Source organism: Triturus cristatus, chromosome 6 (genome assembly GCF_964204655.1).
Source record: "Triturus cristatus chromosome 6, aTriCri1.1, whole genome shotgun sequence".
NCBI classification, from domain to species: domain Eukaryota; kingdom Metazoa; phylum Chordata; class Amphibia; order Caudata; family Salamandridae; genus Triturus; species Triturus cristatus.
The window spans coordinates 1,329,429,029-1,329,452,727 of record NC_140589.1 but is presented as its reverse complement, the minus strand read 5'-3'; the positions used below and the strand labels follow the sequence as shown (position 1 = coordinate 1,329,452,727).

At 48.0% G+C, this 23,699-nt stretch overlaps 1 protein-coding gene across 2 annotated transcripts in view; it reads right to left on the bottom strand.

The window, feature by feature from the left end:
- The window catches only part of ABHD12 (abhydrolase domain containing 12, lysophospholipase), a 487,344-nt gene that overhangs the window by 191,607 nt on the left and 272,038 nt on the right, over positions 1-23,699 (bottom strand). For both annotated transcript variants that reach the window (XM_085612333.1, XM_085612332.1), the window contains one exon: positions 22,325-22,449. In XM_085612333.1, coding sequence (XP_085468459.1) covers positions 22,325-22,449 — 125 coding nt within the window. The remainder of the gene's footprint in view (positions 1-22,324; positions 22,450-23,699) is intronic.

The following is a 23,699-nucleotide window of genomic DNA, read 5'->3' as shown; positions in this document are numbered from 1 at the left end:
GGTCGATATCCTGTATCACCGCCTGCAGGGTACGAAGATTGTGGGAAGTCGACCGGTTCGGGACAAACCCGGCCTGATCGGGAAGGACGAGACGCTCCATCAGCAAATTAAGCCGCGTTGCGAGCACCTTCGCAAGTATCTTACTGTCCGTGTTCAACAAAGAGAGGGGTCTGTACGAGTCACAGTGCTCCGGGGGTTTACCCGGCTTCAGCAGAGAGGTGATGAGGGCCTCGTGCATCGTCCCCGGCAGAATACCTGCCTCAGGGGCAGAATAAAACAATTGCTTTAGTATAGGGGCAAGGACATGGATAAAGGCTTTGTAAAAATCTATCGGTAAGCCGTCCAAGCCCGGCGTCTTGCCCGACTTCATGGACATTATCGTGTCCTTGATGTCGTCCAGTTCCAGTTCGTGATGCAGAAATTTCTGCTGGGAAGGGCCCAACCAGGCCACCACGGTGTCGTCAAGGTACTCATGTAGTGCAATCGGAGTCTGTCTACGGGAGGTATACAGACCAATGTAGTGGTCAGTCAGGACACGGAGCTGAGCAGAAGTGTCCCTCTGCGGGACCCCATGTTCATCCAGCAGAGAGGACATGTAATTTCGGTAGCGAGGCGGCCGCACCGCCGAAGCCAATGCTCTACCGGGTCGGTCACCTTCGCCGTATATCCTCGCAACATAAGGCTTCCCCAGGAACCTGCATTCCTTAGCGGCCGCGTCTGTATACTTATTCAGTTTTTCTCTAAGACGCGCTGCGATAGCCTGATCATGTGTGTTCAGCGCTCTAGTAGCAATAGTTCAGCCTCCCGTCTATGCACATCTCCGCGCAAGCATTTGAGGATCCCCCCGCCTTTCGCTATGCACCACCCCCTCACTGTAACCTTAAAAGCCTCCCATACAGTAGTGAACTCGGTGACTGTGCTAGTGTTGCGGTTAAAGAAGTCTGTTATGTCATCTTCCATTTCTGCCAGGAATACTGAGTCTGTGAGGTGCGCAGGGTTAAGGCGCCAGTTCAGGTATGGGGACACATCAAGGGGAACGTGCAGAGACACCAACACAGGGGAGTGGTCGGAGAATGTACGCGCCAGGTGACTCGCCTTGACTAGCCATGGGGTAAGGCCGGGAGACAGAAATATATAGTCGATGCGGGCCCAAGTGGAATGTACAGCGGAGTAGTGCGTGCCCTGTCGAAGCGAGGGGTGGAGATGTTGCCAAGCATCAAGCAGCCGATGTTCATCTGTTAGGTTAACCAGGGTGCGTTGGGTATGAGAGTAGTGGGACGGCTGAGGGTGTGAGCGGTCCAGTGCGGGCCGAAGCGCGGTATTAAAATCTCCTCCCAGGATCACATGAGATATGCCTAGTGTCTGTATCTTTCTCCACATATTCAAAAGCGTTGCCGGGTCATCTACATTGGGGCCGTAATAGCAAGCGAACAGTATTGTGTGAGAGTGGAGCCTCCCCCAAATCATGCAATATCTGCCACAGGGTCCCACCTCGGTTCCCGCCGGTATGAACCCCATCCCGCGCCGCACCAACACGGTCACGCCTCTAGCATAAGTGGAGTAGGACGAGAACACCCTGCATGCAGCCCAGCGTGACGCAAATGAGGGGTCCCCCAAGGGCCGTAAGTGCGTCTCCTGAAGCATGGCAATGGACGCTCCTTGCCTATCTAGGTAACCCAAGACCTGACGTCTCTTTCTCGGGTCATTTAGTCCCCGAACATTCCAGGAGATCAGCTTAAACTGTTGCATAGGCCCCGTATCCGCTACGTCACCCATTGTCCCCGGCCTAGTAATGCTCTACAGATATTCACAGCATGGTACAACACAATGAAGTCAGCATGGCAACCAAATGAGACCCCTCTAGGGGCCTTCCCGTTTTCCCTGTTCCGCTCATTCATTACTTGTGTTTCAGTGGCTTGAGAACAGTAACATCGAAACTGATTCCCCCCCACACCGGCTATCCCAACTTGCAGGGAATATTGGTCCCACCCATCCCTCCCCATCCCCAGAAACACCAACCTAGAAAAAAAGAATTGTAGGACATCAACCCCTACCCCGCTAGGGGGGGGGGGTGTAGAGGGGCTCACCCGTCGGGGGGGTAATGTCTAGGGGCGCCCAACCTGCCACCCAACTCCTTACTTTCACCCACAAGAATCCAGACGGCAAGTCCGGTCTCTTAGTGTGGGACGGAGGTGGGTGACCGAGCACTGTAGTAAGCAATCGCCATTTCAGACATCAATAATAGTAGAGGGTTACCTCACCAGGTATGTGTGGTAGCTGGATCAGGAGAGTCCTGCAGCGGCATGTGTACGTGACCCTGTCCCCATCGTAAGTGAGGTCAGTCCTGCTGCCCCATCGGCGAGGGCGACCTGGAGCGATGTGGCGCCTCAGTCTCTCGAGTCTCGTCCCTCCTATGCTGCTTGAGGAAATCCTCAACCTGCTGTGGCTGCTGAAAAAAAGTTATTTGCCTTGATGAGATATTTTCAATTTCGCAGGGTAAAGCATAGCATAGGGGATCTCACGGGCTTGTAATTTCTTTTTGACGGCAGCGAACTTGCGGCGAGACTCTTGCACCGTCGCGGTGAAGTCCGGGAAGAATGATAATGTCGCATTGCCGTGTCGCACTGTACCTATCTCCCGTGCGCGGCGGAGGACTGCATCTCTATCCCTGTAGTTCAGGAATCGTGTGATAATGGGTCGCGGAGGGGCCCCAGGAGGAGGGCGGGCCGCCAGGGACCTGTGCGCTCTTTCAACGATCAAGTGTGGGGAGAAGGAGTCCTTCCCAAATAACTCAATCACAAGGTTCTCAATGTAGGCCTCCATTTTCCCCGTGTTGGTGGACTCCGCAAGGCCTAGAAGGCGGACGTTGTTTCAACGGGACCTGGCCTCCAAGTCCTCATTCTTGTCCGCAATTATTTTAAGGAGCCGGTCCATTTGAGTCATCTGTTTGCCTGCGGAGGTGGCGCCATTGGAGTCGATGGTCGAAAGGCTCTGGTTCATGCTGAGCAGTAGAGACCTCCAATCCTCATCCGGGGCCTCGGCGGTCGTAGGCCCGCCACTCGCTCCGGGCGCCGGCGGAGGGGGGGTTTTCTTGGTCTCAAAAGGCAGCCTGGACTGACGGGTGTCACTGCGTCCCATGGCGCGACCAGGGGGGGGGGGGGGGGGGCCCACCCCAACGTCCGCAATCCCGCCTGAAGGGAAGACCGGCCAAGGTATGAGGGGGACCCCGTCCCAGAGCGCCACACGGTCGTAGTCCAATCGGAGCCGGGCGCCGTTCCACAGTCCACAGGAGGGCAATAGCAGGGTGGACCTCACGAGGTCAGGTAGGCCCCAGCCTCGGGTAACAGCGACCAAAGCAGGCGAGAGCCACCAGGCAGGTGGAAAGGAATTCAGGGTCGCGAAGAGGGTGCGAGGGCAAGCGGGGCACCACCCGACCCGCTAGCAAGGAGCAAAGTGCAGTCGATCCCCTGGCGCCACTGGCCACGCGGCCCAGAAACGTACCTCGGCCTCCTCCGCAGCCTCCCACGGGCCGAGGGCAAGGTCGCTAGTAGTGCAGGCAGCCAGAGCGGAGGGGGGAGATGGCCGGGGACCACAGGCAGCAGAGGGGCCCATACTATGGGGCCGTCCAGTCGTCAGGCGTCAGGGGGACTTCGCCGCGGTACAGCCCCGGGGTCCCCACACAGCAGGAGCGAGATCGGGCTATGGTGTGCTCGTAGTCCGCCACCGGGAAGATCACAGGTCGCCCCTCCAGGCCTAAGGAGGCGCCCGCCGCCCCGCAGCGTGGAGGGCGGCGCAGGGAAGGCAAGTTCTCAGCGGGGCTCCAGAGGGCGGCTCTTACGCGGTGTTCGGCCGGGGCCCCAGGCACCCCCCAGCCCGGGGCCTCGCAGCGCGGTAGGGCACAACAGCAGGTGGCAAGTCTTTACGGGCAGGCGATCGGTCCCCCCACAGCCCAGGGCCGGGCTGGAGCGGAGAGGCGCTGCGCGGCAGTCAGGGAGCCAGCGATGTCGGAGGCGGCGCTCCCCGCCCCGCTCAGCGCCCGCAGCTCAGGGTGGCAGGCAGCGGTCGGCCAGGGTCTTCAGGGCAGGCCTCCTCCCAGCTCCGTCCCCCTCCGCAGTCCAACGGCAGCCCGCAGGGCAGAATCACTCACCCCTGAGCCAAGGAGCCTCCAGCAAGCTGCAGCGTTCTCAGGCCAGGGCGGGCCTCAAAGCCGCGGGGTCCAGTAATCCGCACCGCCGCGAGGCACCGGGTCTCACACAGGGAGCGACCTCCGACGGACAGAGACACAGGCGACAGCGTCGTCTACCAGCGCGGGAGCGCGTCGAGAAGCACACCGCCGTAATCAGCAGGCTCTCCCGGGCAAAACTTTGGTACAAATTTTGGATAGGTTCTTACAAGCACCCTATATCTATGAACCTGGATAATAGGTTCTTATATACCTAAATATGCAACTAACCAATCGATCTTAGAGAAGTAGTTGCCACTAAAAAAGGCCATCTTCTATGACAAGAACTACATGCTACAAGAAAGTAATGGTTCACAGGGAGAGTCCATCAACCTAATAAGGACTACATTAAAGTTTCAAGCAAGTTCTGTAGGAGTTCTTGGCACAATGACTCTTTTGTGGCCTTCTATGAATGTCTTAATGACAGGGATCTTAAAGAGGGCAAATGTTCCCTATTTTACATGCATGCTGTACCTGCAGCTTGATGTAAATTGCTACAGGGCTATGCTAATCCTGCTTTCTGAAAATGTAAGAAGTAGAAGATGATATCCTGCACAGAGACTTTAAGAGGGTCAGGAGTCAATGTGCATGCTGAAGCAATTGTGAAGAAACCATTCCACCTGGCAGTGTTGCAGGCATGCATGCTGGGTTTTTGCATCTCACATAGGACTTGAATACATTCTTCCAAAAGCTAGATGTAAGATTGTTCCATTGAGTTGTCTGGGGACTAAATGGCTGAGCGGATTTTAATGCTGAGATAGACGATTTTAATGCTGAGATAGACGATCTGGCTGCAGAGAGAGTTTCTTGTGCACATGCACGGACATCTCCAGAAGCATGAAACACCATGCTTGTCTCACCCACAGTGGCCCCACCTGAATTAGGATCATTGACTGTTTGCTCGTTGTCCTGACCTTAAGGCAAAGGTGACTTTAGAATGGCACCACTTTGTTGCCCTAACTACTGGTAGCCAGTCCTGACTATCTGCAGCAGATTGTCACCCAAGACAGCCTGCTGCCACCCTGCTCGGGATGTGACCTCCTCCAGCTCTGTGGCTAGAGGGCTGTAGCCCCAGAAGGCCCAGCTTCAAAGAGGATACCATCTCAGATAGGAAATTGAGAGTCACACAGCATCCTGCCCCTCCTTTTGTGTAGGTAGACAGACTGGCATCTCCTCGGGGGGGGGGGGGGGGGGGGACTTGTTGCCAAACCTGTTTCCCAGGAGGGGTGGCTATATAGACAAGATACACGGCAGGAGTTTGCCTAGAGCTACCCACACGGGAGGAAGACCTGAGCCATTTTGCATTCAGACAGAGAAGGGTATTCTGGGATTGTCTGCAGCCATACCCCCAGGAAGCGATGTAAGTGAGATGGGTTGTCTTGTGGGAATTTCTGCCCCACTGGCTAGTGAGTACTCTCCTACCACAAACTCAAAATTGCCATAAGGGGGGCACCACTGGCACACAAACCTCAGATCACTTCTGGACTGGAAAGAAGACATAAAAAGGACTGCCCTGCTGCTACCTGGACCCAGCAAAGAGAGGCTGCACCCAAGAATGACTGCACCTGCTGAACCCGAGGACCTGTAAAGAGGACTGTCCCTGCTGTGGCCACTCATAGACAAAGGTCTCCACTTGTGCCAGGACAGGAGAAGTGCCTCAAAGGGTTAGTTAGCTAGCCTCTTTACAGCACCAGGTACACAAAAGCTGGTAGAAGCCTGCACTCTTGAGAGCCCAACTGCCCGCTGCTGGATGCCGAAGTGCCTGCTGGGAGACAGAGTACTGACCAAGTCAAGGTGTCTCTGAGCCCGTGGGAATAGTGGCTTATGTCAATTTGGGATCTGTTCACCCCGCAAGACAGAAAACGTACTAACAAGCAACCACTGGAACAAGGAGACCAGCTGACCAGTGGTGACTAGACCTACTCTGGACTCCCCTCCTGCTTCGTGGGAGATTGGAGTCCTGAGGCTGGAGATAACCCCTAATGCATGTCGATACCAGGGGGCCCTAGGAATATTCATTGCATCTCTTCAGAATATCTTCAGCATCCTCAGCATAGTGCATCCCCGGCATCTAGACCACTTCTTGGCTGGACCGCATTAAGAGAAAAAGAAACTGAGGGCGCCTAAGGCTCATTGGGAGTGACAGGTAAGTGTCCCCCAGTATCTGAGTGGTCCCTGTGACTAGCCCCTAATCCACTGTGGTCCGTTCAAACAAAGAGGAGTAGCCATTCTAGCCAGTTGGCTACCAACTGATTAACAGCTTACAACAATTTATTGCATTTTCTTTAAAGAATTTACTTATCTTTTAAAAATCATATCTTCGGTTCCCCAGGATAGGTTTTTGTCATTTTGGTGTCACTTTCAAGACAAAACTACACTATATTTTTTATAAATTGATGTCGGATATTTATTGTATTGTGTTTCTTACTTATTAACCTGGTGCTTCTAAATGCTTTACACTTGTTCCTTTGATGAAGCCTGACTGATCTGCGCCACAGCTACCCAGGTCACAGCTAAGAGGTTTTTAAAAGAAATGTAACTAGGCCTGATAAAGATAGTGGCATTATTACATGGTAAGGTCTCACAACCGCACCACATAATAATCAACTTTCCACCAGTTTACAACTCTCATTGTTTAGCAGATCCTACCACCACATGCTTCCCATCTGCATTTATTATTGCTCTTTTTTTCCTGAGGAAGAGCATCTCTTGTGGCCTGTGCCAAGGCTTGTTTTCTCATTGAGCGGACTACCAGCGAGTCAGGCGGGTCGAGGGCCCTAGTATATACATGGTTATCTGGGGATGTCTTGAATTTCTTTTCTACCCGAGTGGTGAATACCCTGGCCTTTCCCGGGTGGTTTAAGCTCTCTGGGGCAGATTTGAGCACGGCCCTAAACACTTTTAGGTACTGCATGGACCTCTTGGTCTTGATGAAGGCCTTCTCCTGCAGCACATGCATTTTACAATTGTGGTGCTATGCAGCCCTCTGTATTACCACATGGTACGTGGTAGTGCTGTATGGTTGGGAAGACTTAACGGGGTATGGGTCTAGGTCATCCAGTGGATCTATGTAGTAGTTCTGCCAGCACTGACTCATTCCCCAGATGCTAAAGGATCATAATAAGGGTCCTGCAGGGGGTATTGGCCTTCCTGGTTGGAGTTTGTGTGGACTGACTGTGAAGCATATTATGGAAACTATGGCCGTGGAGGTGTATAGGAGGTTGTGGTGGAGAAAGCGGCGGCGGAGGAACTCTAGGTGGATGGTGTAGTGGTGGTCGACTGGTAGCCCTGTCCCTAACCATCTATGTAAAAGGAGGAGGGAGAACTTCAAAAGAGTCTCTCCTCAAACATTATATACTCTCTTTGGGGATCTGTAAGGGCACGTGTGGGTGCTCCTGTGAAACAGCCTGGTGAGAAGTTACCTCATGGAATGCGGAATAAACATTTTCTTATGTCTCATGTCCAAGACCTTCAAGAAGAGGAGTCTGATTGAGCTCTCACTTGTGTCCGGCCTTAGGCTGGTCTGGCTGGTGGCATCTGCGTCATGTTTGATTTTGAGGTTGTGTGTTGGTGCCTCAGGCTTGAGGTGGAGGTGACGGTTGCTGAGACTCAGTACCCTGCGCTGGTGGCTTGCTTGGAATCGAGGGTGGTTGTCGGGCTTGACCAGTTGCAGCTGACAGACCTGATGTTTGTTTGCTTCTTGAAGCTAGACTTCGGGCTCGCTGACAGATGTACTTTGGAGCCATGCCCTGCCTCGGCCTACATGTGCTTTCGTGGTCCAACCATCTGTTTGACCTTCATGTGTTTGTGGAGCCAAAGAGGGCCTTGGTGTGATCTTGTTCTTTGGACCTGTGTGCCTGGAGGCATTTGCTCTTCCTCTTCAGGCACCAACTCTAAGGCTTTGGAAGACAACAGTGCGGGCCCTTCAGCACCTGAGCTGCAACAAGATCCAAAGAGCCTGCTTATCCTTCTGCAGTGCGGAAAATATATTCTAGACAGAAGATGGGGTCTCAGGAAATTCTTGAAGCTGCACCTTGTAGTGCACCCAGTACCTCTATGTTCTTTGTTGAGGGGTTTTCTTGCACCGGAATGCTTTGCAAGCAGTTCAGATGGCCTTGTTGTGCTCGGAAGATAAATACAAGTTGTACGTCCTGTGTTGATCTGACTAGAAGAAGTTTGTGTTGCACCTATGGCAGAACTAAAAGAATGCTCTCTCTATAACACTCCCTACATTCATTCTACACGTACAACCTGAATTCTGTATGGTGTCATTTATTCCGATTGTCAGTAAAGGTCCTCGGTCACAGTCTGAAAAAAACGTTTCCAATCGTGACGCTTCAAAGCTGGGCAAGTGTTGAAGAGAATATTTCTGCGGCTGGCACCAAACAAGTTCACTATCCTTTTATTGTCGCCCTGGCCAAAGCCCCAACAGCTGGCACCAAAGCTAACAAGACTTCTCTACAACCCCTGAATGATGGCTCACCAAAAAATCCCACAAACAATGGATAGAGATGGAAAAGTCAATAGTAGAAAGGTGGTACATAAGAAGATAACCTGTTATGCAACATGAGATTGTGCAAAATAATTGAGGCCAGCTCCTCAACAAAAGGGCATCTTTCATCTGAAATAGTTCATCATCTAAAGAAATAAATTGAATTCCTGAACAAATAGATTCACTCAAAAAGTTATACACAGTTAAACAGGGAACATTTCCAGAACAAACAAGTCAACAGAAGAGCACTGTGGGACAGAAGTATGATTATGGGCCCCAGGCTGTAACATGAAGTAATACTTCTAACATGATGGAATTGATAAGCAAAGACAGCTTCTATCAGAATTGCAGTGGCTTCTGATTCTCTCCGCCCCATTCCATTCCATGGAGAACATGTCCAACCCCACTATAATGTCAGAAACATAAAGGTAAAAACAGAGCAGTTGCTGTTTCAGCTATTGCGAATAGGTCATTCCTGAGTATGTGCCAGAAGTTGAAGTTGTCCACACCATGTGGTCCAGTACACACCCCTTCAATTCCAATTCTGCTCTGTTGAGGACATCTGCCCTGCTGGTCTTGACACTCATCAGGAGTTTCATCATCAGCTAGATCTGGAGTTTGGCAGCCCACATTCAGATGTCCTGGGCTTCGTAGACAGGGTCAACTAACAGGCTTTGTCCTGACTGAGGATGTAGAACGATTGTCATATTGTCTGCTATCACCAGGACCACTCTCCCCAAGATCTGTGCTTTGAATGTACTCGAGGGGTACTTGACCACCCTGACCACCATCAGGGATGCTGATGTGTAATGTTCATTCAGAGTCGGACCAAAGGCCCCTGGTTGAGAGAGAGCCCTATTGAACACCCCAGCCATTCAGAGATAGACTGGTGACTTCTGGACTTTGTTCATGGAATAGCATGTCTGGCATCAAATGTGGGCATTGGATCCACCAGTCTAAGGCCACCTGCATGCACTGAGTTACCAGAATGTGGCCCAGCCGGCCTCTGGATGCGTATGTCCATTCCATGCATATTTGTGTACATACATTCTATACATGTGGTATCTGTATAGCGTGAGCCTAGCTAAAAGAAGGAGGGCGCTGTACAGGGTCAAAATTCACTGGGTCAAATAGTAGGTGAAGCGCCTCTTTAAGATGCACATTCTGAGCCGCCACAGTAGCACTAATATGATATGAAAGAACACAAAGCCCAGAAGGGCCTACTGACATCCAAACCTCTAAAGCATGCCTTCAATTTCCTACTTTCATTCTCCAGGAGAATGACAGACAGGGTAGGAAAGGTCAGTGACCATCTGCGGGCTACAGCAGCTACCACAACGTCTGGCTGCATGACAGATTACAGACAAATGAGAGCAAAGTGTGGGCCCCTATAGGTCTAGTCCAGTTGAAAAGTATTTGCATGAAACAGAGGCTAAGGTCTTGAAGAGTATCTTGTCTTTCGTTATATGGTCAAGAAGGGTTGGAGTCTTGGAGGACCATTCTGGCTCACACTCGAAAGCAAAGAGGAAGCTCAAGTCCTTCATCTCAATGTGCATGGCCACGCTAAATCCAGAGCAAAACCTGTCCATCAGGGTAACGTAAGAAACAGTGTCCTTGGAAGCCAAAGAAACCTGAAGCAAATAAATATGAGCATCTGTCAGAGATACTTTCCTATTCCACAGGCCAGTGTCCATCTGTGGGGAAAGGGCTTCCTAGTGGTTCCAGTGTCATCATTGTGGGACAGCATATCACACTCCTTATACCACTTGCAGCGTAACTCCTTGGAGGAGCCAGTGACCTGAATCTTTCAATTGGTTACTGAATAAATTTTCTTTGAGTATCATCCGGAGGCATGTAACATACTCTGGAGTTATTCTCTGCGGAGAATCTGGAATGACTGGTCTAACCCCATGAGAAAGATATGTCTCTAAAATTGTTTTCTCCTTCAGCATTTCTGCCTCTTCTAGAAGGCAGCCTTTGTACCTTCTCTTTTCTGGCTTCTCAGTCTTATATAAACCGCTTGGGGTCATCACAACTATACGGCACTGATTTTTCAGACCAACATCGTCAGACCACCGTATTACAGATAACGAATGGTGTAATTTTGAGGACGTCAATGTTGATTAATTTTATGCCAGAGCTGGCTTTTAAAGAGGAGCTGGCATCTCTGAAGGTGCAGCTATTATTGATAACGTTTTGGAATTCTGTTCCAATGAGCGTGTTGTCTTTGGTATCGATGATCTTATGTCAGTGAACGAAGGATGTGTTAGAAGCCATTAAACATGAGAGGAAGAAGGGCTTCTGAAATCAGCACAGTTCCACAAAAAGAAGCACTGTGACACTAAAGTGGTCCTGAAGCTAAAATGGCTTCCTTGCTTGGCCCTAACAGTATCCCTAAGCTGTTGTGGGTTCCATACTTGGCCTTTTCAAATGAGAAACTCTCTTTGAAGTCATTTTTGGATTTTTACTTAAATTCTTGCACTCAAAGAGAAAGCATACTAATGGCTGATAAAGGTGATGTCTTACATCTACCAACATACAAGGAACAAGTTACCTTGAAAAAAGAATGTAAAAATGAAAAATAAAAGAAATTCAGTTAAATGCAGTGGAGGCAAACCTCGTAGAAGTTGGTGAGCAAGATTGTATTATAGGAGTTAAAACCAGCATGAAGGTCATCCTCAATCAGAGCTGAAACGGATTGAGCTGCAAAGGTCATCCAGGACACACACAAGAGATTCTGTTCCTTTGGTGGATCTAACATGAGCTAGAAAATGGTCTAGACAGTTGCAGGACTCTACAAATTGCTTAGGAAGCCATATATTTGATCAGTTTAACATTTATTAACAGTAGGCAAAAGGACAGAAATTGGTCAGGTTTGACCAGCAGACTTTTTAAGAAGTGGGGTCACATTAGTAGATTAGGTTCCAAAGGAACAAATGATGAGTTATCAACAAAGTAGGAATGGATCCACTGTCCCAAAAACGAACTTAGAAATTTTACTGGAGACAGGCATCCAGCAGCAACCATACTCAACTCCTTCCAAACAAGATTATGCAAAATATTAATAAACTGCATATTGTATGTTTTGCAGCACTAGAAATATGTAGATTCATATGCTGTGCATTAATCTTGCCAACTAATGTTGGGCCTGGATGTGGGCAAGTTGTTTTTCTTCGAAGGAGTCTTTCGAGTCACGATGTATAGCGACTCCTCTTCTTGCTGGTAATGCGCATGGTCATCTGCTCCATTGTGAGATTGTTTTCCCACATGGTGGGTGATGATGCTAAGTGAAGCGAGGTGATGTATAGAGAGATGTTCATGAGAAAGAGGGCAAAAGAGATAGTAAAGAATACTGCAACAGCCATAGGCATCTCGGGAGGAGGGTGGGCACATGTAAATCTACAGTACTGCATACCACAAATAGATGCTTACAGGGTAAGTAACATTTTCAGTTTGAGGAATGTGTGGCTGTATATACACATGATGTACATAGACTGTAAAGCAGTCCTCCCAAAAAGCGATGGATAGCCTGTGGGCATTGCAGCAGACTGAAATATTGTATGGAGCACAATGGCTGATATTAGCTTGTTGGTGGGCTAGTAATGTTTTGTGAAAGTGGGTGGTGTGGACCAAGTAGTTTCTTTGCAGATGTCAGTTATTAGGATGTTCCTTAGGAAGGCAATAGAAGCTTCTTTCTCCCCAGTAGAATGGGCTCTAGGAGGAGTGGAGAGAGTCCTCTTAACTGTAGCATAGCATGGTTAGCATGGATGCATTTATTGATCCATATGGCAATGCCTGCCTTGGATAGAGCCTTTCCATTGTACGGTTTGAAGAAAGCAAGAAAAAGTTGTTGCGTCTTCCTAAATGGTATGGTTCGGTCAAGGTAGAACAAGAGGATCGTTTACATCCAAAGCATGTACAGAACGTTCCACAAATAAATCAAGTTGTGGGACAAATAAAGGAAATTCAATAGAATGGTTAAGTTGGATGTGAGAGACCACCTTAGAGAGGAATTTGGAGTTGGTGGACAGCACTATCCCTATGAACTTGGAAAAAGGTTTCCTCCAGGGTTAATGCCTGTAGCTCACTGACACGCCTGAATGAAGTGATTGCAACCTGAAATGCCACCTTCCAAGAGAGGTAATAAAGGGGGTAGGCGGGCCCATGTGTCTTGTGAGTACAATGTAGAGATTGCATGCCAGGGCTGGAGGGACCCATGGACGAATGCCCCTTTTGAGATCTTCCATGAAAGCTTTAATGACCGGAATCGTAAAGAGAGAGAGGTGCTGTCTATTTTGAAGGTAGGCAGCCATAGCAGCCAGGTGTAGTCATAGGGAGGTGAAGTCTAGACCACAAAATTGTAAGCGGAGTAAGTAGCAGACAATGTCCTGCACTGTGGCTTTAAAAGGATCAATTTCTTTTGAGTGACAGTAGTACACAAATCTCTTCCACTTGGCCACATAGCAGACCCAGGTGGTAGGTCTGCGCACTTCCTTGAGAATGCTCATGCTTTCATGTGGAAGATTAAGGTACCCACATTATATGAACTCAGGAGCCAGATCACAAGGTTGAGAGACCTGGGGTGTGGGTGTCTGATTTCTCCATGGATCTGCATGAGTAGGTCTGGCCTGTTGGGGAGCCTCTCGTGCAGAATCAGTGCAAACCCATGTGGGAGCCACCAAGATGAGAGTGAGAGACATCTGCCAAAGCATCTGAACCACAAATGGAAGGTGAGGGAGATGTTGAAAAGCATAGATAAATATTCCTGACCAGTTCATCCATAGTGCATTGCAGCTGGAGTGTGGGTGTGGGCACCAGGAAGCGCAGTTTTGTAATTGGGGTTTTCTGCCATTGCAACTAATTCTGGGAAGCCTATTCTCTGGAAGTCGCACAGGAGGATTTGTGGTTGGAGTCCCACTCATGGACTTGATGCAGCATCTTGCTGAGGAGGTCTGCAAAGTCGTTGTCCATCTCTGGAAGTTACTCTGCTAACAAATTGATTTTGTGTAGGAGAGTCCACCACCACATGCTCTGGGACAGCTGCGAGAGTTGTAGGGAGTGTGTGCCACCTATTTCTGAAAGTAATGCATGGCTTTCATTTTCATTTATCAATCCGGACAAGAACAACCTTGCCTATCAGGTTAATCCAGCATCGTTCTTTAGCTCACTTCGCCACCCCAGTTCAGACACAGCTTGTCAGGAAACGCCTGCCCAAAACTCGCGCAAAGAAGTCGGTGTGGATCTGTTCCCTTCTCACCTGTCTCCTATCCTCTGTTTCCAGTCTGGCCCGTAGCCGTTGCTCAAGACCCGCAAGGTACCTTTAATGCTGAGAACTGTCTTGACTTGGCCCCGCCCCACTTGCTCTGGTCACGCGCACCACTAAGCGGATACGCCGATATAGCGGAAGAGCCGAAAACAGAACTGCCTGAGGAATCGGACGCTGCAGAGCCATGTTCGGAGAGCGTCAGAGAAGCAGACGTCGACTGCGGTATCCAGACCGAAGCCTTAGAAGACGAACCGCTACTGCCATCAAAGGAGAAGCCCGAGACGGAAGACGCCATCTGCTCCAGAGCCAAGAGGGAGCCGGACCCACTCCAGTACTACGTGGATCCCAGCCGCGTTCCTGGAGGAACGTGGCTCCACAAGGTACGTGCCCCCATCAGTGCCATGTGGGGTAGAGGGAGAGAAAGTGGGAGGCGGTCTGGGGACATACCAGGTGCGCTGTAGTGGGCCGGGTACTGCTAAAAGCAGAAGCCTGGCGCGTTTGTACAAGCAGTGCACACTTGGCTGTAAACAAGACACTGGTGACGGACTCGTGTGCATTTCTCCCACATCCCATGCCCTCTTTATAAACTGACGTGATTGGTCTAGTCCTCACGGACCTTTCTTTTTTTGTTTGTTAGCCACCTCCACTGAGACTCCCGGGGAGAGCGAGCATCAAGGAGGGAAGAGCAAGTCTCCTAGGAAGATGAACAACGCCCGAAGAACGGACCTAACATTAGACTTTTACTTTTGTCTGCCTCATTTCAATAAAGACGCTTACAAAACCACTAACAAGCCCATGTAGTGCTTCTGTACAGGACCACACAGCTATATGCAAATCAGTCTTGACCCTGTGAGATAGGAAAGCCTGCAAACCTAAGTGGATGGATAGGAGTTCCAAGTAGTTGATGTGGAGGCCCTGGTGTCAGGGCTCCCATTGACCATGGACAGTCAGGTCCTGTATATGCGCAACCCATCCCATAAGGGAGACATCTGTTTTAACAGTCCTCTGCAGAACTGGGTCGATGAAAGTTCGCCCCTGCAACAAGTTATTAGTGTTCCACCACTGCAAAGACTGACAAGTGCGGCAGCCAATCAACACTAGATCGTCCCCATTACCCTCCAACTGAGAATACTGTTGTACTAGGCATTCCTGCAACGGATGCATGTTTAACCTTGCATGGAATGCTATGGCAATGCAGGAGGCCATCATTTCTAGGAGGCGCATGACTGTTCTGACCATTACCTGTTAATCTGGTTGAAAAAGAGGGAGCAGTGCCCGAAAGGACCGGATCCTGGCAGAGATCGGATAGGCTATGCCTACCTTACTGGAGAATAGCCCCCAGGAAAGGTTGGATTTGGAGGGGTTCAATGTGGGATTTTATGGCATTGATGGTAAACCAGGTCGTGTGAAGAAGGCCTATTGTGACCTGAGTGTGTAACAGCATTGCTTATGAGTGGAATTCTTGATCAGCCAGTCGTTCAGATAAAGGAAGATGTGGACGTCCTCTCTATTATGCACGTGTGCGCCCACCACTGTGAGGCACCTGGTGAACATCCGAGGTGAAGTAGTAACCCCGAAGGGAATCACTTTGAATTGGTAATGTTTTCCGCTGACCACAAACCTGAGACATCAGTGAAGGGCCGGATGTATCAGTATGTGGAAGTAGGTGCTCTTAAGGTCAAGCGCGGTCATAAAGTCGCGTTGCTGGAGAAGCGGAATGACATCCTGGAGAGTTACCATATGGAAGTGTTCTGAAAGGATGTATTTGTTATGGGGCCTGAGGTCCACAATGCATCTCAGAAGCTCATCCTTTCTGGGTATTAGGAAGTACAGAGAGTACACTCCAGTGCCCTGCTGATGGGAGGGGATGGGCTCTATAGCCCATTTGAGAAGGAGCATTTGGATCTCTTCCCTGACAAGAGGCAAGTCAGGGTTTGGTGGTGGTTGCATCTCCTTTTGGGGAGCCATCTTTACCTCTGCCTTTAGAATGGTTGCCCCTTTAGCCCCCTCTAAAGTAGCCCCTGGGAGAGGATTAGTGCCCCTGGGTGAGCTGAAAGGACATGGAGGCTTTGGGGAGGTAGTCTTCGAGCCGCAAAAATAGGATGTTCAGTGAAAGGAGCCGTGGAGAGTAGGTGTCTCAAGTACACCCACTGCTGTAGCTGTCTCTGTTTCTTTCCTAATATTTTCTAACATTTGGATTAACTGTGGGCCAAAGAGAAACTGGCTGTCAAAAGGAATGTTAAAACGGTTCTGCAGAACTTCCAGCTTGAAGCTAGAGATACGGAGCCAGGCGTGTCTATGCAAAAAAAAGCTGGATTTAACACCCCCTGGCAGTAGTATCTGAGGCATCTAGGGCACAGCGAATAGTAGTGTTCGATATTTGCTTGTCCTCAGAGACTATTTCATGTCTCCTCTATCTGTGCTCCTCTCTGAGGTTTTGGAGGAGCTCCTCCATCACACCCCAGTGAGCGCGATCATATCTTGAAAGAAGGCTGAATGAATTGGCGATACCCCATTGGTTGGCTGATTGCGCGGCCACTCTTTTGCATGCCACATCTATGCACTTACTCTCTTTCTCAGGTGGCGGGGCATCCTGCCAGACCTAGGAGTTGGCTCCCCTTCGAGCAGTAGTGACCACTAAAGTCAGGCAGTAGCTGGCCATGAATGCAAATGAGGTCTGAAGAGGAGGCTCTATATTCTTTACCCACCCTAGGTGTTATGACCCTAGCTTGGCTTTGTATGAAGTTCTACCTTATGAAATAAGGTGGCCCTATCAATGAGTTCCTGATAAGATGTAGACTTGTTCGGAGGGGATGAATCGACAGGGACAGGTCGGGGTCTGTGCCCCTGTGGGTCGGCATCATAGGAGTCCCATGGGTCACCCTGAGGAGGAGTGTTAAATGTGTTGTCCCCTAGCCCATGCCCACCCATGTCAGAGTGTGGAGGTCCTTGAGGTGTGATGTCATGGGGTCCCCTGCAGAAGCAGGCGGGGAAGGTGAATGCTGAGAATCAGGATTAGGGAATGCCTTATCCGCCTTCTTGCTCTGCATTGGTGGAATCAGATTATCTAAGGCCTCCTCGAAGGACAGCTGGTGTTGCGATGGGTGGAAAAACAGCAGACCCCGAAGAGTGGGTAAGGATCAGGCCCTTATCTGGGTGGATGACCAGGTGTTTCTGCCTTGTGTCGATCTCCTCCTGTAGTTTGTAAAGAATTGCTTTGACTGCGCTGGTGCAGTAGGTCCTGCTGATCGATGCCAAAGTGTTTGGTTGGAACCAACGTAGAACTGGTTGGTGCTGAAGGACAGCTTGGTGCCGGAGTATCCAGCACCAAAATAGCTGGTCTCAAAGGTTTCTCCGGCACAAAACCAGACCTGAATGGAGCATCCAAATTGGTCTGATGGTGTTGATCATGGCTCGAAGGCAGTGATGATCCGAAGGCCTGTCTCTGGTGGTCTAGAGTGGCTGTGGCCCTTTGGCAGAGGGATACTCGGATTGAGAATGGTGTCAAGGGGGAGGGGCTGCTGTAATCACGGACTGCTGGGCTCGCTGAAGATCCTCAATCTCCATACCAGAGCCAGAGCTTTCCTCAAGGGAGAAAGCCTCTCAATCTGCAGCCTGCAATTGAGCATGATGTTACCCCTCAATGTCCTTGGGACCAAAGAGGTCTGGGCTGTAATAACTGCTCTTGTGCGACATCAGGAGAGGGCTTGCCCGACGGTCGCAAAGATCCTTCTTGGAACCGAAGGAGCAGCAGGTGTTACAGGATGCTTTGCTGTGTTCAGGCGAAAGGCACACATTGCAGACCTGGTGGAGATCAGTCTGAAGATTTTCTGCGTGGCTGCGAGGACAATATCGGAATGGAGGCCGTTCCATCACCGTCAAGGTATTGTGGAGAGTTGCGACAAAGAAACAGGAGTAGGCCCCGAAGGTGGAGGCCCAAAGTTCACCAAGACCTTGTTCGAGCGAACTAACCAAACGCCGACCCAAGACGGATAGTAAGGGAGACGAGATCGAAATTTAATACCGACAAAGGAAAACCGAAAAATGTCACCGTGATGGTGTCAAACCCGACCAGAGGAGCTCACGTCCGAACCAGACGGCAGGAAGAAAATCTAGCAAAGGAGCCAATGTTCATTACCAATTATCAGCAAGAGGAGGAGTCACTATACCACGTAACTCGAAATACTTCTTTGAAGAAAAACAACTTGCTCATAGCCGGGACTAACATTTGATGGCAGGCGTAAGCACAGTGCGTTTCTACAGCCACACATGCCTCGAACATTAATTTACATTAATATTTATCATATAAATATTTGTATAAACGTTTTCCAAGTATAATAAACCTTAAACTTTTCCACATACTTTACCATAGCGAGACTCAGCAGTCGGGTGAAATTCTCTAAGTAAAGAGAAATTTTGCTGACTAGTGGCTTGCTTGAATCCAGTTTAAACAGGGTTGAACCATATTTGAGGATACTTTACTGGTAGAGACGTAAGAGAGTGCCAAAGCTCTCAAGGCTCTCGTTTCATGAACATTAGCTTTGCTACAGCAGGGGGAGAGAGAAGTCAGGTTTTTATGGCTTGTTGGGACGGGAATGTCCCCTGCATGGAGTACAGATTTGTTTCCCCGTTTTGAGTTCGCGACTGCATGCATATGGTATCCTGCTTTTTTTATTTTGGCCCTAGACCTGTCCTGTAAGTTGGAAGGGTGCACCAGGCGTGCTCTCATTGTACAGAGAGTGGAATACTACCTCTGTTGTGGATTTAGTACATAAAGCAATGGTGGCAAGGTGCCGTTTTTTTATGAATCCACAGTTGTGACCAGAGCTTTTTATCTGTGTCACTGGAGTTGAGGCATACTGGCTCACTTATGAAAGTTTCCCTTTACTAAGCTACATCCTAGCACTGACATTGCAAAAGTATGTTGTGCATATTTGTATATGTGATAAGGATGAGTGAACCAGAGTAATGGAGGCCTCTCGATCCATTTTGGATGCCCCTGGCCTGACTCTTTGCACAAGATAGAACTGAAGTTGTCTTCCCAGACAGTGAAAGTGTTTCTCTGACATTACTGAAGCTAACGGGAGGGAGGAGACCAAATCAGTGGAGTTAGGAAAGAGAAGACAAGCTCCTTTAAAAAATGATTGATCCTTTAGCTGACAGGAGCTGCTGATTAGTATTCCTGACGCTCTGCCATTCGCTAGGTGGTGGGGTGAATGGTGGGACTCCAGTCTCTTTTGTTCATGGTGAAAGAGAAGCATTAAGTGAGGCCAGCCTTTTGTCTTTACCCTTATCACTGTTTGGCGAGGCCTACTGACAGCCTGGTTCAGAAAGCTCAGATCTGTTTGTTCCTCTGATGTGTGTGCTCCAGGATGGAGACCACCCTACTGAGAAGAGCACCACTCTACACAAAGAGTGTGTCAGGAAAGAAGGCTGGAGAAGACACTTGAAAGGAGAACCGCCCAAAACTGTTCCAGAAAGTGCAAACACAAGATCCATGTAAGAAATGTGATTATTATTTTGGGTGGGTAACTACCGAACTCAAGGAATAATCACAACCCTTGTAAAGGTGACTAAATATACCAGAGGTCACTAAATTAGCCTGAGCCAAATTCCCTTATGCTGTGGCGCAGAGCAGACAGGTTTAACTTAGGGCAATGTGTAAAGTATTTCTGCACTAATAAAACTGTAATAAACAATAAAAATCCCAAATCTAATTAGAAACAGAGTCAAACTTAACTGTGAGGAAGCGAGAATCGGAGGAGCAGGGCAACCACCCAAGAAGTGCCGGACTAAAAAAGACTAAGTTACAAAGAGTATGTGCAAGCTCAAGAGTACGGGGGTAGTCTTCATCTGAGGCTAATCAACCTAAACCAGAGCTGGGGATGGAACCAAGTGGACCACAAGGGAAACGGGGACAAGATGAAGAGCAGGAAGAGGCAACCACCTACTCTTGCACCAAGACCCTAAATTGCTTTGTGAACATTTTGTAGTACATTTTCTTTTGTGTGATACTTCGTTCTAGAGGTCACTATATTACTTTTCTTCTTGAAAGTCAACCTCTTAGATAGACAATATTTTATTATATTAATATGTGTTCATTTAGGCTGAGCCTAAGCTCCACCACGCTCCTTCTTCGAGAAGCCTGTGACCTCTTATCATCGCTGCCACTGAAAGCTAAGTGCTGAAGGTGGTTGTTCTCGGCCAAGTTTGCACAGCCTTAGCAGAATGGAACCCTGCACACCAGAGGCAAATTACCTCAACCCCAATGGTTGAGGCCCATCAGCCCGTTTGCCCAGTGGTCCCCCAACTGTGGTATGACCGCTTCTTTTTTAAACTCAGGGTATGTCTCAGAAACCAATCAAATCAACTCAAAAGGTAGAAAATCTACTTTATTATACTGGATGTTGGGATCCATTGTAGGCACCCTTAAGCATAAGTTCCTTCACAGCACCCTCTCCTCGTTTGTGCCAAATTAGCAAAGAGCTTGCTGTCCCACCATCATGAGAGGTTTGCATAGGATTTCACGAGGTTCCATATGAGAAGACTTATCAATAGCTATGGGCCACTCCCAACCAAACCAGGTGCTTGTTAAAGAGCTTGTTAAAGAGCTTTAGTTTATGGCTCCTAAAATGTAGACCAGGATGACTGCTCACATGGAAAACTCCTCCATAAGCGGATCCAGAGTTGGGGATTTCATAGGACCCAAGCAAGTCTCCTGTCTGAATTGCAAGGAACCTGGTCTCCTTTCTAAGCTTGCTTCCACAATTACATGCAGCTTAGGAATTAAATAGGCTCAAGAGCATTACTAACATTAGCCAAAGTATACGCCGCCATAGAAGATATTACAGATGTGTATTTTCAGGGATCTGATGCAAGAACTTTTGCCTTCAATACCACAGACTTAAAATGAGCTGATGACAGCCGTCATAGTTGACTTAAAAGACAACATTGTCTACTTGCCACGGCTAAACATACAACCAGTGACTTTTGCATCATCTTACCCTGACACTGTAAGATGTGAAGAGAATGAAGAAGCATGCAGATTTCTCAGCGTGCTGTTCTCCTTCTGCCAATGGAAGTAAACCGTGAAAATGTTCACAACTTTACATGCCAATTGACAAGCGGAATGGCTTTTCGTGTTTGTAAACTTTGATCCAAACAGAATACCTCGTTTTTCACTCCATATTTATCTTCCTCGATCCCTTGGAATGCCTTTTCTCCATTCCCTGCTTACTTGCCAGGATCTCAAGAGATAGAAGCAAAAAAGTGGCAAACACAAACCAAGCATGAACAGGCAAAAAAGAACCAAAGCAGACCCGCCCGACAAAGAAGGGGAGAACTGTTTTGTTGACAAAGCATGAAAAAGGGATAACATGAGTTCACAAACACCCCAGCAAAGTAGCTCCTAATCTTTTGACTTCTGTTGACCCCCAAGTAATCATTATTGGAATAAGGGACCACCACTGAATCATTACTAGAACCCAGGGACCACAAATGTGTTATAATTGCAATTAGGGATCCGAGCCTAAGCAATTTCGATCATAAAAATAAGGAAAGAAGCATTCACCAAACAAATACACAAATGATGAAATATTTTATTTATTTACAAATGTAAATGAATCAAATTCTTAATGGAAAGGTTGGAGCTTTTTTAAATGTTAAATGAAGCCAATCCATTGTCTGTACTATACTCTGTTTGATGCAACTTGCACTGCTTGCATGAATCAATATGAGAACACTAACATTAATTTTAGCTTACAATTTCAAATTACTTCACGTCTACAGAACGTTTTAAAATGATCTATTTTACATTTTTCCTCTATATTTATATACACTTTAATAATCTGTGCATATATCATATCATTTTTTAAGCGCGCGCAGACCTCCTAAGTAGTAGTCACGGACTACCAGGACCACTACCCTTGAAGTTGAAAAACAAAACGTTTGAGAATCAGCGACTTCTTCTGGCAGTGACATATATGGGCTGACTGTGGACTGGAAGCAGCTGCACAAAAAGTATCAGTAGGTGTAAAGGATGGTTATTAACAATACCAATCACTAAGGTCTCAAGATAGTGTTGAAAAAGATACAATAACGTTTCAGAGATTTATACTGAAAATCCGGAATATTGGGGAAAATAATTAAGTAGTGATTACATGAATGCTGTTTGTAATACGTCTGTTGCAACACTGCACGCAATTACTTTACAGCCATTGGCATAATGCCACACAAGTTACCCATGGGAAAGGAGAGGTAGGGATTCTATTTAAAATTGTCAGCAGCAAACGAAGAAAATGGTCGACTGAGTTTTAAAAGAAAGTAAATCTAATGTCAAACTTACCAAAATTTAAAAACACCAACTTTGCCTGGATAGCAGGACACACTTTCACAAGTATTGGAATGGCAATGTAGAGTCCCAGCAACCAGACTAGCACCATTCGTAATCGAAACCAGAGGCCATAACGCCTAAAAAAGGAAGAAAAAGGAAACCATGTCACAAAAGTAATGCTTCGCGATTTAAGACTGGGGCTGCGGCTCAATCGGTCATTATTCTTCGGTAATCATTTTTCCTACTTATGTCCCACTCCCTCTATTTCAAAGCAGGTGAGAACAGTGGTACACAGTGAAAAATGTCAGAAACAATGTCAAAGATACAATGTATTGAGAACAAAGACATAAGCGCAGTGCTCCCGCGAAGCAATGGACTGCCCCGATGTATACCCAATATCTTTGTATATATGAGATATGCTTACGCCATTTTTAGTTAACCCCGGTCATTCGTTCTGATAAACCCATACAGCTCTGCAGTTAGTTGAAGTATCTACTAGATGGTAGTTGTTAGGAAATCAATCTGTGATACAGAGAGGAGATGCATACAGGAGGTCTCTGGGAACATAGGAGACTTTGGTGTCACTACACTACAACTTTGTAACAGTTTCTGGGAAAAGGAGAGGAGTTTAAAAATAGAACAGCAGAGATTAGTAACCTATTTCAGAGAAACAGATGAGAAATGACTACCTTTGTCAATGTTAGAATAGGAGAACCAACTTTCAACTTCTGCAGCAAGAGGGCATGACATATACCACCGCTTGGGCTACACTGCAGTCTATGCTTTTTTCCATTATTACCATGTATTTGTTGGACATGAAATTACTTGAATTTGTCCTGGCACTCGACTAGAAGACTCAACAGAACTACAGTGGCATAAAGTCAATTAATGAGAAAATAACCATGTTTTTAGTGGCTTACGGAATATGAACACGCTCGGAGAGCTTCTCAGACAGAGTGTGGTGATATTCCACTTACAATTACAGATTTTGAGTTCATTGATTTATGAGGTGATCTAGCTCTTGCTTTACAATAGGTTAGAGAAAGAAGTGAAAAACTCTTATAATTGCACTCTTACACATTGCTTGCAGATACCCCATGACCACCACACTCATCTTTGACTGTTAAACATCATGAAGCTGCATCATGTGTCTCTAGAGAAGTTGCTGGTCAAAAAAGAACCGATACAGCTTAGGGCCCGATTACGATGTCGTCAGGAAAGGTTCCGGATGAGATTCGGTATTGCAGAATCCAATTCATAACCCTTGTTCTTGAACGAATCGTACAGATTTCCCAACGACCGACTACGATGCCTGGAAACCATTCGAGCAGTCCGAATTGGCAGCCCGAGTCTTTCAGAGCAGATTCGTTCAGCTCTATGGACACGG